Source organism: Pavona decussata, unplaced genomic scaffold (genome assembly GCF_977016875.1).
Source record: "Pavona decussata unplaced genomic scaffold, jaPavDecu1.1 SCAFFOLD_87, whole genome shotgun sequence".
NCBI classification, from domain to species: Eukaryota; Metazoa; Cnidaria; class Anthozoa; order Scleractinia; family Agariciidae; genus Pavona; species Pavona decussata.
The window spans coordinates 5,540,099-5,556,734 of NW_028145504.1; the positions used below are offsets into that span (position 1 = coordinate 5,540,099).

Genomic DNA, 16,636 nt, shown 5'->3' on the forward strand with positions numbered 1-16,636 from the left:
GTGAGACAAGATTCAGCATGTTAAATCCAACTTTAGATATTCAGGAATTCTTAGCTATTTAGAATTCAGGAGTCCAAGAAAAACTTAAGTGGGAATCACGGTTTGTGGGCATATTGTGGACCCTCTTGTACAATTTTCATGTTGAGTTGAACACAACTGTTTAGTATAAAACAAACAATGTGATTTTAGTTAAAGCGTATTTATAAACACAACAGAACACTCAGGAAAGCATTAAAAGCTAGAGTGCAGACATTAGACACATGAAATACTCTTAAATATTTAGGGCTAACAAAACCACAGAATAGAAATAGTGCTATTTCGTTTTAGTAGAGTTTCATGGTTCTGATACCTGCACTCCAATCCAGAGAGTTTAAGTAAAATAATATTTTCATATTCAAGCATTGTGCATTTGTTCAAATTCTATTAGCATGCCTACAATGCTTTGGAAACCCAAAGCAATCCGTTTACTGTTGGTCTATAGTCCATAAACAGCTAAAACAAGTAGGTAATAAACATGTGAGAAATTTACCAACATGCATGTACTGTTCAATTAGTAGCTTCCTCTCTATGGTCCATTATTCTCTGAATCCAAGCGCAGTGAAGGCAGTATGGGCGAGGAGGGGCAAATGAGAGGGGGGCTGTTGTACACAGATTGCCAAGATACCACCCCACTGACCAACATCTCTGAGAGTAGGGGAGGAGGTCCTGTACCAGTACTGTACCGTACTCTGACCCCCAAAATGTTCAGCGTTTCTCTGTGTACATTACTCATTAGTAACTAGACCTTGAAGAGTAGTAAGGCAATGTGTGTATATATCAATTCCATAACAATTTGATTCTTGTAGTGGATTAACCATAGTACATAGCTGGTCTAAGATACGATCTGAAAGTAGAGTGGCATCATCAACTTCCACTGTGGGTAATTCTTCATCCATTGCTGTAGGTGCAGCTGGATCAAATCCATACTACTCTAAATCATCAACATCTGGCTCCGCCTCAGCGATTTCTGCTACTGCAGTCAAAGTACGGTTTCTGATATCAACCATACCATTGGACCAGATTCTCTGTGGGCTCCAGCTGTGCTCTGTTCTAAGAGGATGGTTATTCCATGCTGTTTTAAAACTTGTAATAGCTCTGTTTTTACGGGGTAGAAACACACAATGCAGAGCAGATTTATGAATCGGGTTATCCATATTCAATAAACCATTCTCTCCCATTACCTGAAATGTGTAGTAAAAAATGTGGGCCACACAACGAAAGACATCACGCCAGGGCCGTTCGATTCTCTGGTTGTGGGTCGATGTGCCTGCCAAGTAGCTTCCCCTGTTTGGGCCTCTTTTTTGTTCCATTTCTTGCCAGACGCCAACATTCTCCCCACCTTGATCTGTCCGGACCCTTGAAGGCATTCCAAATGACTGGATGGCATCTAAGAACAATTCTTTTACTGCCTCACTGCGATTATTGCTTGAGCAGTGAAGATAAGTGTTTAAACGTGAATAGCCATCAATAGCTTCATGTATAACAAATCCCCAAGACACCAGAGAATGATGGCCATCTAGGTGCCACAAGCTGTTTCGGCCAGGCACACAGTATGCACGTCGAGAGATGGTAATAGCCCATCGAATTCTTGCATTTCTTGGATCAATTCTTGCTAGACTCTTACGAATGCAATCTCGCTGGATTCTAATTCCCCGCGTGCGAAAATATCCACGAATCATGGATGATCCAACAAAGCAACCATGTTCTTGCATAGAGTTGGTCCACCTCATCATCACCAATTTCGTCAAATTTTGACAAATGCTCTAGTCCAAACTCAGCCACTCTGCGCTAAATTGTCCAGCGTGATACCAATAACATTCGATCGAGCTATTCCATTCCAGTTAAAGCCCAGTGACCTCAGGTCAATTAGAGTTTCCTTATGTATATCAAACTTGGGTCTTCCTGGATGCACGGTTTTAACACTTTCTGGTAAATTAAATGACAAAACTGCTACTTGAGAGCATCTCGAGCGACAAGGAAAATCACCATGACGAATATAGTTCCAGTACATTAGCTGGAGATTGTGTGTATTTCTAACAATATAGCAGCAACTGAATGTGAATGATGGACATGAGGAAGCACGTTTCGTAAAGCTAGGACAGCATTTTCAAACCTTTCAAGAAGAGTTTCGTCTAATGAATAGTTTGTAGTAAAGTTTGACGCTTTCAATTGCTCATAATCTAAGACTAGCTGTTCCAAATCTATAAAAAAAACAAGTCCCATCCAATACTATGGCTAGCAGCTCCGCCGGCCGCCATCTTCTATTTCCCGTACGATGGATTTTTTCGGTCCCAACCTCCCCCGACCATAGCCAGTCGCTCGTCCCCGAATTGTTGAACGAATTTTGTGTTGTTGAAGTCGAGATTCTGTTCGATGTTGGTTTTGAGGTGATTCGTTGTTGAAGACGAGAGGAATTGTTGTTGGTGTTGACTTACTTTTGTTGCTGGATTATGTTTTAAATGTTGGTTATTGTATTTGCCATTGAAGTTGGACGGATTTTATTGTTGATCTAGAAAGAAAATGTTGAACTGCAGGTTGGTTGTTGATGTTGGAGGCGATTTTGATTCCTTGAATTTTGCACCATTCCGCCTTCCATACCCGTGCGTTCACCTTTTTCCCTGTTTTCCCGTGGAGGATCACATTTTGGTTTTGTCCAAGTGAATGTAAATAAAGAAATTGATACGTCAAGCGTTGATTGTCGCTGTGCATTAGCAAACTTTCAGTGTTTACATTTGCTCTGGTGAATAGATATTATCGCTCACACTAGACCCCGAATGAAATTAATTTCCGAAGCTTTAGTTTTAGTTTCCTACTTTATCCTTAGCCTTTCACCCACGGAATGGTCTTGAATCTTTAAAGTTAATTGAACGTTTTCTTTTTTATATTGCAGCCAGGGAAATGAAATGCTTTGCTCGGCCGTATGTAAATTCAGTGTTTATGGCCTGACCTTATAAAAGAGCGTCTGCGAGGGAGGTTAATCGAAGTCGAACTTTTGGAAAATTTCCGTCCTGAAAGGAAAGTTGCCCCTTAGTCTCGTTCCATGGAAGGAGTTAGCAGACAACACACATACTAGCTGTTTTCCTTTAAGAATACGTTATTCGTTGTGTTGATTTTACGTCCTTGTTTTTTGTCCCGTAATGGCGGCTTATGATGAATACATGCAGACTCGGCCAACATGTAGCGCACGCGCAGTAGAGCCCTCTTTGCAATTTGAGGCTTACGAAGAAATACTACTTTATAAGTTGGACTCTCCGCCCAAGTAATAAATAGACTGGTAATAATCAGAGATCAGCGAGACGCGTTCGACAATTTGGGAAAAGGAAATTACAATTTAACTGCCAGATATTTTTCACATGTTTATTTAAATCGCCAAAAAATGTTATCAATGTATTACCCGGTGTTTATAATTTAATGGATATGTTGTGGTTCAATTTTATCCTTGGTTTAAATTTTATTTTCCATTGTTTTAAACTTATTATCATACATTATCATACCCCAAAACAAAGAGAAATAAAATTTAAACCAAGGATAAAATTGAACCACAACAGATATTTGGTGTGCTTGCTTGTCGAGTTTGACCTTCTCTTCGCATTTGGCGTGCTTGCTTGTCGAATTCTGTACTGTTCTTCCTTGCTGTGTGGACTGTTATCAGGTAAGTTGCGTTGTTTACGTTTGAAGTTAGAGTTACTGGCATTTGGAATCTTGCGAAACCATATCGATATGTTCGTTTCCTTCGTTTCTAGCGGGAGTTGAGCTTCACGTTAATAGAGGAAAAGAAGCCAAAAGATAGATAATTATATAAGAAATAAATCAATAAATAAATAAACAAATAGCTAAATATACTAAATGAAAGAAAAAATTATAAAAATATTTGCTGCACAAGCAGTACGCTACTCGAGATTATACTGATCGTACTTGAATCTTTTGAATGAAAACTTCGGAAAAAGCATTTCCTTATTTAAAAACGCACAACATTTACGATAGAATTCGGCAAGGAACCGGGGAAACTTCAACGTGGCCTTTCACTTGCCATTGCCTTTGAGCAGACATTGACAGCCGCCGCGATGCATCTTCGGCGTAGTGTTACAAATTTGCATAAATATTATCAGTGAGATCATCTCAAAGGCAATGTCACGTTTTCTTCATTTTCAACTGATTCAGATTGTAACAGTGTCTTCCACTGACAGATGACTGGATTATTTGTTCACTAAACCCAGTTTTAACAGTGAAGGAAGCGAAACTAAACTATTGCGACTTTAATTTGACCGCTGTTTCACAAGTTGCGAATGGAAACACGTGCGATCGCTCTTAACCTCGCTAAACCAGTACGCTGCACATAATTATGCTTTATTTCATACATACTGAGATTTACAGATAAAATTGATCTGTTGAAAACCCGGTTCGGAAATTCTCGCAGCCAATAGCAACAGCGAAACGACTTTCTCAGACGTGGGAAATCCGTTTCGTGCAATCAGAAAGCGGCTGTCAAAACGTGTGGCGACCGCTTTTCTTTCGAAGAAGGGCGCGCGGAAACGACGATTACAAAGGCCAAAAGTCTAACATAATCAGTATCGGCTCTGTTTATTTTAAGTCACTAACTGAGATCAGGCGATCACCGAAAGGCAGAAAATCAACAAACATACATACAGCTTGAGGTAGTCCTACTGTTGAACCGCATACAAGACCGTCAAAGACTGTGGGGCTACTTATCTGCACGGGTTGCGTGAGAAATTACTGTCGCTTCGAGCGAAGCTAAAACCTAGTCAAGACGTTCAGCAACGTCTCAGCTCCACGTGGTTGAGAAAAGATAACATCGGCCTAAGGGAGGTGACGTCATCAGGTTATTCTTCGGAGCAGCCACGATCCGAGATCCGATTATACCGGAAATTGACCTGCATTCACTCTCTTTTAGCGGACGACGTCGGTGAAATAAAGACTTCGAACGTTTGTTAGGATTCGTTATGGTAGAATGCAGAGTTCTTTCTACTTTCGTTTCTCGGCCTCTGAACACTGATCTCAAGGATTTTACGTTCGATTTGTGGAAGAAACGTGGAACCATGAAAACAGTCAAGATTTGCTCAGGTAACATCGACCTACGGGAGGTTAACATCGAGCTAAAGGAGGTTAACATCGGCCTACGGGAGGTTAACATCGACCTAAGGGAGGTACGTTTTATAGCACCACGTTTGTATCGTATGTATTATACTGGCACAATCTTACACATGGAAAGCTTATTTGCAAGCATTAAAACTTACAATCTTGCAGGGGCTTTTCTAATCGTTGACCTGAGTGTCATTTCATTTATTACCAACTCATAACATCCACCTACAGGGGGTAAACATCTACCTAAGGGAGGTTATGATTTTTATAGCACCATGCAAGTAGGTATTATAACAAGGAACGATTGACTTGAAAAAAGCTTACGAATCTTAAGGGGCTTTTGCATTTCGTGTACATGCCGTTTTAGAATAAATTTATTTATAAAGAATTATTATTAATATTATTCTTATTCTTCTTCTTCTTATTATTATTATTATTATTATTATTATTATTATTATTATTATTATTTTTATTATTTGAAAAGCCTTTTAATCTCACTGGAATGATATTAATGAGAGTTTTCTCATTTTTTTATTTACACTCATAATATGGAATATTTAACAATTATTCCGCGAGCGCGTGTTGGGTATAAGATGATAGATAGCCAACGAGGCGCGTAGCGCCGAATTGGTTATAATCATCTCATATCCAACAAGCGTGAGTGGAATAATTGTTTTATTAAATACAATGAAAAAATATTGCTAGATTTTGCAGATTCCACTTTGCAAGTAACAATTAGAAGACAATTTAATGGTCTCTTTTTTTCGGGCATGGTATAATGGCTCTTATAATCCATCAAATATTTTCGCTCGCGCGCGATTGGTCTAAACGCATCACGTGACCGAATATACCCCAGCTAAAACTGGGGAATATCCGAGGATATTCCCCAAGTGATATTCCCCAATTTCAAAAACTTCAAGGAGCGTCAAGTTTGCAATTAAAATGAATGTCACGATGGGGGAGCGGTTTGCTTTTGTGACAGAAGAAGAGATAAACCTGCTGGTCGATAAACCAGTACCAGAAAACAACATACGCTCTAAAGAGCTCTAAACGTTTTTGACGGTAAGCTGTTCGTAAACGAAATGTTGAAATACTCAAGCTCGTATTTGCGACATTTTCTCTTAGTTTGAACTCTGTTTAACAGTCCTTAGTTAAAAATGAGGTAAAACTGAAAAATATGAAAAGCGAAAAGTTTTAGCCCATCTCATTTAAGAGTATTTATGGCTTTCTTTCAGTCTGGCGAAATGAAAAAGCCATTAACAAGCTATTAAACGAGTTTAATTTATAAGCTCGAAGCTCGCTCACACGACGGCAAATATTACGGTTGTAATTCAATGAGAGCAATTCGTGCTGGCCTGGATATAAGGAATTTAAATAACGAAAACATCAATTTCAGTACCATTACTGACAGAGTTCAAGCCGGTAAATGATGCTATCAATGCTCACCTGGTCGAGATCGCTCGCGAACATAAAATCTCGTCCACGAAACAAAAACCAGCCATGATACCCCGAGATGTCGAAAATCTCTACGAAGAGAAGCAGCTTGTCCTACTCTCGAGCATCAAGTTTAATCCTCAGTGATTGTGAACGACTTCGTTGCTGGCTCCATTCAATGTCAAGTTAGCAAAGAAAGCGCTTTGATGGAATCCATCAAAAACAACCGGTGGCGTCGTAAACGACTGCAGGTTCAGCTTCGATTTCTTCACAGGTCGTTTTCGGCTGGCAAATTCCACAATTGTATTTTCGATATAAAGTGCTGCTCCAATTGAACACGAGATGCCAGCTGTTTCGTTGACGGCAGTTTACACTTTTTACGGAATGCGATACTTTACAGTTTTTCGCTTTCAGTGGTCTTTAGCTTGTTCTCGAGGGGTAGTTAGATTCCCTGTAACCTTATCCGCCACTTGTATCTTGCTTTTGTCTTTCACGGAATTAAACAAGTTTACTTTCCTTTCAAATGTTCACCTTTTCCCCAAACAAACGCTTTCGACCTGAAGCGAAATCTGACGTGGAGATTTTGGAAGCCAACTGACAAACTTTGACGTGATTGACATATGACAGAATGGCAGATCCTGCCGATTCCCGCGAGATTCCCGCATGTTGCGAAAAATATTTGAAGGATAATACACACAATAGCCTCCATTTGACTTTAAAAATATGCTCAGATATTTGTCCGCGGACATTATCTGCTCCTCGAAGCTCACAGTTTTCCTCGAGCTTCGCTCTCGGAAAACTGTTCGCTTCTCGGAACAGATAATGTCCGCGGACAAATACCTGAGCATCTTTTCGCGCCAAATGGAGGCTATTGTTTATATATACCATGGCCGCTAAGCCAATCAAATTGCTCGAATTGCATTATACAATGATCCAGTTTTTAATAAAATATATTATTATCAATATTATTTTTTGGCAACACACTGACCTACGCTGGGCCATTTATATTCATCTAATGAAACACTTTCACAGCCATAAAGATTTGCTGTGAGAGGTGTTATGGGTTAAAATAGAAAAATTGCAGGTGCATTAAAATAGCATAATAGCTGTTATGATGATTAAAGGCAATTGTTTTCTTGTTGTTGTTGTTGTCATTTTTTCTTGGTTGACCCCATCAACCTCTAATTTTCACATTAAATTTTGCTAGTAGTGAGTGTTATGACTGTTGAAATGATAGATCATTTTTAAAAATTCAACCCTAAAAATGTCAGAATTTATTTCAATTTAGTTTGTGATCACTTACAAGAGGTTTGACTGTTTGACTGCTTACTACAGTACATAAACATTATTGGTTTTATTTTATTTCTTTTCAGAATGCAATACTTAAACTGTGCAGACCACTGAAGAAACTGCTACTTCAAAGACACCTATGACTCATTAATTCCTCAAAAGACATTGTGTACAACAGATATTGTTGAACTGTTATGGTCAAGCTTGACCTCTCGTCATGTGGCAAAATTATGTAAAATTTGATATTTCAAGTTTGTAGGGTTAATTGATATGGCACAATTCATACAGGAGATTGGTGAAAAAGGTGCAATTACTTTACAGCTTACAAATAAATAAATAAATAAATAAATGAATAGATAAATATTAATGTTAATTATAGTGGTAATAATAACAATAATAATAATAATAATAATAATAATAACTTAAATGAAAAAAATTAAATAAATAACAAATAAAATATTAAATTAAGCTAAGCCGTGTATACGAGAGTTCAAAAGGACATGAATTCACAATTTGATTGGAGTAATCTCTAAGTTTTTGTCTACAATTCGAGATAGTAAGCGAATTGCCTATTAAATCAAGAGGGTTGTCATTCCAAATTTGAGGGCCTTGTGCGCGAAGTGCAAAGGCCCCTTAAGATTCATAAGCTTTCTTCAAGTCAATTCTTCCCTATTATAATACATACTTGCATGGTGCTATAAACACCGTAACCTCCCTCAGCTAGATGTTTGCCTACTGTATATATAGGTGGAATTGTTATCACTTGGTAAAAATAAAATGAAATTCAAGTCAATGATGAAAAAGATCCTTATGATCCCAAGTTTCCTGCTGAAGAGTAAGCTTCTATGCGTATGAATTGAGTACACAATGTCTTTTGTGGAGTTAATGAGTCATAGGTGTCTTTGAAGTAGCTCTTTCTTCAGCGGTCTGTGCAGTTTAAGTATTGCATTCTGAAAAGAAATATAATAAAACCAATATTGTTGATGTACTGTAGTAAGCAATGAGAGAGTAATGTTCAATCGTCTTTTAAGGTTTCTTAATAATCATAACATTCTCTCTGACAATCAGTATGGTTTTCCCAAGCATCACTCCACCGCTAGCGCTTATGCTCTTGCTTGTTTATATGACAAAATCTCTTCTGCCATTGACAATAAGGAATGCACAGTTGGTATTTTTATAGACTTGTCCAAGGTCTTTGACACCGTTGATCATAACATTTTGATTTCAAAATTAGAGCGTTATGGTGTTCGTGGCACTTCACTTAGAGGGCTCGAAAGCTATCTAAGCAATAAACAACAATATGTGGAATTTAATGGTGTCAGTTCGGAGTCTTGCAAAATTAAGTGTGGGGTGACTCAGGGTTCTATACTAGGTCCCCTACTCTTTCTACTCTTTATAAATGATCTGTGTAACGTGTCAAAGGTCGTGGATTTTATTCTTTTTGCAGATGATACAAACATATTTTTCTCCCACAAAGATTTTAACTTGCTTCCTGGAATCTTGAATTCTGAAATGCTTAAATTAACTCAATGGTGTCGAGCAAACAAGCTGTCCATTAACTTTAAAAAATCAAATTTTATGGTTTTTAGTCCACCCCAAAGGAGGAAAACACATGATATATCTATTCAATTGACAACAATGCAATTGAACGTGTGAAAGAGACAGTATTTTTAGGTGTTATCCTCGATGAGCATTTGTCATGGAAGCCTCACATTCTTAGTGTTTCTAGAAAAATATCAAATCAATAGGTATTATTAATTTTATATGTCTAGTTTTTGCCTTCCCAAAACCTCCTTACGCTCCTTGTACTATAGTGTAGTTTACCCTTACTTAATTTATTGTGTTTCTGTGTGGGGACCAACATATCAGTCTAATTTAAATTGGATTATTGTTCTGCAAAAGAAGATAATCAGAATACTATATATTAAAGTTTCTTTTGATGCTCATACTGGTGTTCTTTTTAAAGAACAGGAGATTTTTAAAATTCTCTGACATTTATTTATACCAAATAGGTAAATTTATGTATCTTTTTAAAAGAAGCTTACTTCCAAATTGTTTTCGTGATATGTTTACTCTTGCAAGCCAGATACATTCTTATAATACAAGAAATTCCAGCCTTTTCTATATACCTTATTGTCGAACTAATCTTCGAAAATTCTCAATTCGGTTTCAAGGTCCTACATTTTTCAACTCGCTTAGTCGTGAAATTCAAAACAGTGAAAGTATCAGTTTGTTTGGCAAAAGACTTAGAAAATTCCTTCTTTCTTAGTTAAATTGACTCCTTGCTGAGCTACACACCTTTTCTTTTTTTTTTCTTCTTTTAAAAAAAATTCAATTGGAATTTTCATTCAGTTCCATTAACTTTTATGGTTTATCCTATAGTTCCAGGAAGCCGATAGTTAATAAGCCCCAGGCTTCTATATAGGCTTCCTAGCCTTTAACACATTTCATCTTGTAAATAGTTTAGTAGGAATATTGTGTATCATCTTTAATGTATTTATGTTGTATTTTTTGGTTAATGGCAAATAAAAAATGAAGCAGTCAAACAGTCAAACCTCTTGTAAGTCAGATCACAAATTAAATTAAATTAAATTCTGACATATTAAGGGCTATATTTTTAAAAATGATCTATCATTTCAACAGTCATAAACAGTCACTTCTAGCGAAATTTAATGTGGAAATTACAGGTTGATGGGGTCAACCAAGAAAAAATGACAACAACAACAAGAGAACAATTGCCTTTAATCATCATAACAGCTATTATGCTATTTTAATGCACCTGCAATTTTTCTATTTAAAGCCATAACACCTCTCACAGCAAATCTTTATGGCTGTAAAAGTGTTTCATTAGATGAATATAAATGGCCCAGCGTAGGTCTGTGTTGGCTACAAACTAATATTGATAATAATATATTATATAATTTCCATTGTTATGAGCTTAAATAAAAAAATGAGAAAACTCTCATTAACCTCATTTTAGTGAGATTAAAAGGCTTTTCAAATAATAATAATAATAATAATAATAATAATAATAATAATAATAATAATAAAATAATAAAAAATAATAATAATAAAGAAATAAAAAACGCGCCGAGTGCATTGTTGAGTTATATAAGCACGCGGGAATTTTTAAGAACACGAGAGAAGTTCAGAGAGGTACGAGCCGTAGGCGAGTGCCTCTCTGCACTTCTCGAGTGTTCTTAAAAATTCCCAAGTGTTTATATAACTCAACAATGCACGAGGAACAAGTCTTTTATTTCTTTTATAAAATATAACAATCGCAACTCCTCAGACAAGTGCGAATTTCAATGAATCAACATCAAGTTTCTCCTTACACGAGATAACGCGTAACTTAATAGCGCGCGCTCTTGCCTATCACGACACGATCACGACAGGGCACGCGACAGCGCAATCAAGTTAAACGTCAAACTGTTTTAGTTTTTCGTCACGTCGTAAGCAGGTTCAAGAAGTTAAATCCAAGTAAAGTTTAAGTTTTAAGGTGTTGAGAGACAAGTTGAAGTAAATTAAAAGTCTAGAAACATCAGTACACGAGACTGTTCTTTGCGAATCGCTGGAGTGACAGCGCATTCTGTCTCTAAATTTCTCAGATTTTTCACAGGCAAAATATCTGACGTGTGCTCCGTGCATATGTACAATTATAATGCACGCACCATACGTATGTTTTGTGCATTGTGGAGTTATACAGAACTCAGTTTGACCAATCACAGTGCTTGCTTGACCCTGGCTATTTTATAATAATTTAATAATAATAATAATAATAATCTTTATTAAAATATTCCACACAAATTGTCATTTACAAGTTAAAAGTATATAAAAAAGAGCTATTAAAAAACAATTTACAATTCATTTCGATTAAAAAAGATAATATTTTGAAGCAAAATTTCAGTAATAATTTTTTTTATTAATATTCGATTGCGAAAAACAAAGAAACTGAGACTACTTTTAAGCATAATATTTATGTAAAGAAAAAGAAAAAAAACAAATGTCATGATTTTTTTTAAAAAATGAAATTCGGCTTTTTAAAATCAGTTCCACTTGATAAAAAGAAAAGTAAAAAACATAAACAAAATACGCATCTCTCAAATGGCCCCTTCTGCAGTTTCAATGTCAATGTCCCCGTTCTTGATGTCATGTTGAATTCTTCGTAATATCCTAGAATATCTAAGACAGATGAGTGCAGATCTTAACAGTGCGAACGAAATTCGGCTTCTGATCCATGACATGGTTTTGGCGTATTGCTCCCCTTTCTTGATAATAATATATATATTTAGCCAAGCCTAAAAGCGGAGCTCCACAATAGAACTCTGCTTATTGTATGAACGAAATAACCTTATGAGTTCCTTATCAATTCTGCGGTTGTATAGTACATTTTTAATGCATATGCAGCTAACTTCTCATCAACAATAACAATGTAAAACAGAGAGCAAAATTACTGAATGCTGATTTGTTGTAACAGAGGGAAGTTTTTCGTAATTTTCCTTTCACCGAGGGCAAAATCACTTACTCCTGATTGATCGAGCGGCGAAAATACTCGCCCCTGATTGTATGAGCACGACAGTTTTACATTTTATTGGTTTCTGCATTTTGTGTCCAAAAAAAACAAGTTCTTTGAGGTTCTTTCGAAGTTCGACTCTTTAAGCCGTGTTGTTTGTACCAAAAATACATGGAAATCAAGCGCTGCAGCTAGGAAGGAAATTCCTAAAGGTTAATTTTGGTGTCTCTCACAAGAAACAGCAAAATATTATTTGTGTCAAAAGCTAAAGACTTGGATCGGATTGTTTTTTTTTTTGGTTTGGTTGAGAAACTGAAATCAGTCATGGCGTCCAAGTGCTTTCAACGAACGATAACCGAGCATGAAAGTGTTCTTTTAATAAGAGGAAGGAGCAGGAAGAAATTACTCCGCAAGTTCCTTCTTTGGATCCATCGTTTGCTATTTTTACCGATCTATCTTCTTGTGATTTCCAAGCGGTAGGAAGCTTCACAGCGCAGGTAATGCTTTTTGCTTTTAATGCTTTGTTTGTTTATAGTGGAAATGCCCTTAGCTACCCAAAGCTAGTTTACAGGCATTCCACTCAGAAATAGCGGGAAACAAATAATAATCAAATGTAACATAACATGTTAAAAATCCCAACTGGCAGGAGGCAAACCAGCTGGCTATTTTACAAGGGTGACCGAGGCGGGACTTGAACCCGGGACCTCCGGATTTCAAGTCCGGCGCCCTTACCACTGGGCCATGCCTAACATTTGATATATCGTTGTTAGTTTGCTCCTGAATTAAACTTGTATTCGCTCTTAATTACATGTGTATAATGGGAACTGTTCTCGTCGGTTTTGTTTGTTTTGTACGCTACGAAAAAAATAAATAATTTGTTGGTTTGCTTGCGCCTTCGATGAGTGTCTTACTGACTGTTTCACGAAGTTCCTTGATAGTTTTAGGGACATTTTGCCCCCTGTGTTATAAAAGCGGAATTTAAATGGCTCAAAATGATATTTTCTGTTTTTATTATTGTTTTTAGTTTTTAAGATGATCGCGGCAAAACGGTTTGTGAACAGCCAACGCGCGCTACCGGCACTGTCACTGTCTAGTAAATTTTTCTTATCAAGAAGGCCGTACGCTATAAACCTCAGAGAAAATGGATGCACTAACCAAAAAACACACTTCAGATATATCTTTGAGTAATAAATGAAAAAAGCAATGTGATAATTCATAGCAATAAGTACAGAAATAAACTAAACAACGATCTTTGAAAAATTCACAAAAAACAAGCGAATGAATGTTTTGCGTAAACTTTGTTTTGATGAAAATAAAATCACACTTTAATTTTACATTCGCTTTTAACGTTCTTTGAAAAGACTTTCAGTGAAAATTACTCACACATCTTAATCTTTGCGGTTATATCCTACAGTTTTAAGTATTTTTGTTTGTTCTCTGTCAAGATTGTCAGAAATAAATGCTAAAATTAGAAATATATGCGAGAAAAACTTGTCAGTAGTTTATGCCAACGATACAATGTTGGGAGATCTAGACATTTGTTTGACTGACTATTTTAGCTCAGAATCAAATTTTTTTAAATGAAGCAAAATGGGATGAGATTAGAAAATAAAACTCCAAGGGAAATAACGAACATGGACCGAAAAATTAGCTCAAAAGGCTGCTCTGAGGTTAAACAAGTTGCAGTGTCAACACCACAAGAAAAAAATATCTTGCAAAAACAGCAAAGTTTTGTCAACAAAATCACATGAATATACTTGCCTCTTTGGAGAATAACCAGTCCTTTTATTCGATTGCTGATTTTTTCGTTCGTTTACAACGTTAAGTTTCACTTCAAGAGGAAAAATCCATCGCATCTTAATTTCATTTCATCGCGCCGGATTAGAGTAAAATAATTTCTCTTCAAGATTCGGCCGCTGTTTATGAAGTGCCGCCTCTAAAAGTTTAAAGCTGTTTATGAAGTACCGCGATCCGCCTTGCTCTTTCTCCCACTGTTTGACGGCAAAATTGGACGAGATCAGGAAATAAAACTCCAAGGGAAATAATCAACATGGACCGAAAAAATGAGCTCAAAATACTGTTCTGAAGCTAGCAGTATTAGCTTAAGCTTAAGTTAAACGGCGTGTCAAAACTGCAAGAAAACAATATCTTGCAAACCAGCAAACTAGGAAAGTTTTGTCAACAAAATTGCATGAATGTACTCGCCTCTTCTGAGAATAACCATGCAGTCCCTTTATTCCATTGCCGATTTTTCCGTTCGTTTTACAACGTTAAGTGAGCGAAACGTTTCACTTCAAGAGGAAAAATCCAACGCTTCGTGGCGCCGGATCGGAGTAAAATGATTTCACTTCCAGATTCTGATGATGTGCCAGTCGATTTGTTTCTCCCGCCGCTAGTTGCCTTGTTCTTTCTCCTGCTGTTGGTCACATATAAAAATTGACTTTGTAACTTGTCGTCTTCAAAATAATTTTTTTTGTTTTTTTTTCTCAAGCGCAGTTGGCGATGCAACTTCCCGCCGAACAAACGCGGCCGGCAGCGCAGTTGGCCATGCATTTTCCCGCCGAAAAACAACCCGGGTAACAGCACATACCGGCTCGTTCATGTAAGCCAATGTGAAATGAGACACTCAAACCCTGTGCCGCAACACGGGGTTTTTTCTGCACCCGTTCCTGTTCTTTCTCTCTTTGTTCGTCACTCAAGTTTCGCCTGTTTGCTACCGCTCTCAATTGCTCTCTTTGACGTCGAACTTCGCTTCTTCGTCGCCTGTTTTCTCGATCTCTTTCTATCTCCCTTTCTTTGCTTTACATGTTTGTAGACTTATTCATAAAATGAGTTGGTGTTTTGTCGTACACGTCGTCTTCAAAATTATTATTATTTTTTTTATCAAACGCAGTTGGCGATGCAATTTCCTGCCAAACAAACGCGGCCAGCAGCGCAGTTGGCCATGCATTTTCCCGCCAAAAAAAACCTGATTGGCAGCATAAGGTTTGATTGTCTCATTTCAAGTTGGCTTACATGGAGGAGCGTACGTACGAACGTTGTACGGTCGGTCGGACGGAAGTGACGTCATAACCAAACCAAAATTTCTCGCACTGATGGGTTTACCAAAACCTCTTAGCTATGGCGCTCCGCCGCGCGCGCCTACGGCGCGCGCGCGAGCTCCGCTAATAATAGTAATAATAATAATAATAATAATAAATTATTTTTATTATGAAAATAATAATAATAATTCTTTATAAATAAACTTACTCTAAAACGGCATGTGCACGAAGTGCAAAAGCCCCTTAAGATTCGTAAGCTTTCTTCAAGTCCATCCTTCCTTATTATAATACCATAACCTCCCTTAGGTTGATGTTTACTAGCCTCCCGCGCAGTCGTTTTTAGGGGAATCGTATTACCTCCTCCCCACAAACGCCTGCTTACCTAAGCGCCACATTCCTTTCCCATTGTTGTACTCCCCAATCACCCTAGCCAATCACCATCGAGGCATTGTTTAATGACATCAAATCAAATTGCTGGTTACAATGGTCGCTTCCGTTTCCCGCGAGCTTTGTACAGTGTTTACAGTCTCTGTTACAGTCTTGAGAGATGCGGGAGTTTAGTTGGAATATATATATTTTTTCACTTCTGGAATGGCTGGTCATGGCTGAAACACCAAAATAAATATCGAATGTGAATACAAGTGCTTCTTGCGCAACGTTTTGACACTGCTGGGAGAGTCAAAATCTTCGGGAAAGTGTAATCGATTTTCCCCGCCTGATCGAGTTGACAATCGGTGAGGATATCCCTCTTACGGGTGCGGAAACTCTGGAGCAGATTTGTTTGTTTGTACGAAGTGCTACGACACACTAACTCGATTCGAGAAAGCAAAGAAGAATGTAGAAGGTATCAAGGCGAGATCTGCAGTATTTATCAGTTAAACGACAATGATGCGATCAACTTGTGGTCCTTGTGGAAATGTCGCACACGCCCCTGAACAAGTTGCAACAACAAAGCGAGTTTCAATTGCAAAATCTTTAAAGTTTACCGACATATCGGGTAATATTTCGGTTTCCCCCTCACCGACAAGGTAGACAAGATTGAAGGCAAAGCTTAATAAATATTAAAGCGACTTTGCGTAACCAATCGGCAAATTGACGAAAATATCGCTATTTCCCGTCACGACTTTTTTCATTGCAGTCAGTTGATAGGCATTTACACGAGAAATTTTGAACATAGGGAACACGGTGCTAAAAGCTCACGTAAGCTCGGTGAAGTTCT

General features: G+C 37.5%; 1 protein-coding gene, 2 long non-coding RNA genes and 1 pseudogene across 3 annotated transcripts in view; 3 read left to right on the plus strand and 1 right to left on the minus strand.

Moving 5' to 3' along the window:
- The window catches only part of LOC146474996 (uncharacterized), a 108,458-nt gene extending 105,147 nt beyond the window's left edge, over window positions 1–3,311 (plus strand). The window contains exon 8 of the mRNA XM_085116804.1: window positions 2,930–3,311. Within this exon, the coding sequence (XP_084972930.1) occupies window positions 2,930–2,941 (12 nt within the window). The 3' untranslated portion in view covers window positions 2,942–3,311. The remainder of the gene's footprint in view (window positions 1–2,929) is intronic.
- LOC146475000 (uncharacterized) lies at window positions 664–2,951 on the minus strand (annotated as a pseudogene).
- Window positions 3,312–5,000: 1,689 nt separating the features above from the next.
- On the plus strand, window positions 5,001–8,039 carry LOC146475001 (uncharacterized). Its single transcript, XR_014866024.1, has 2 exons — window positions 5,001–5,204; window positions 7,947–8,039. It is a non-coding gene; the product is annotated as an uncharacterized LOC146475001 (long non-coding RNA).
- A 260-nt stretch (window positions 8,040–8,299) lies between these two features.
- On the plus strand, window positions 8,300–10,411 carry LOC146475002 (uncharacterized). Its single transcript, XR_014866023.1, has 2 exons — window positions 8,300–8,385; window positions 8,425–10,411. It is a non-coding gene; the product is annotated as an uncharacterized LOC146475002 (long non-coding RNA).
- The last annotated feature ends 6,225 nt before the right edge of the window (window positions 10,412–16,636 follow it).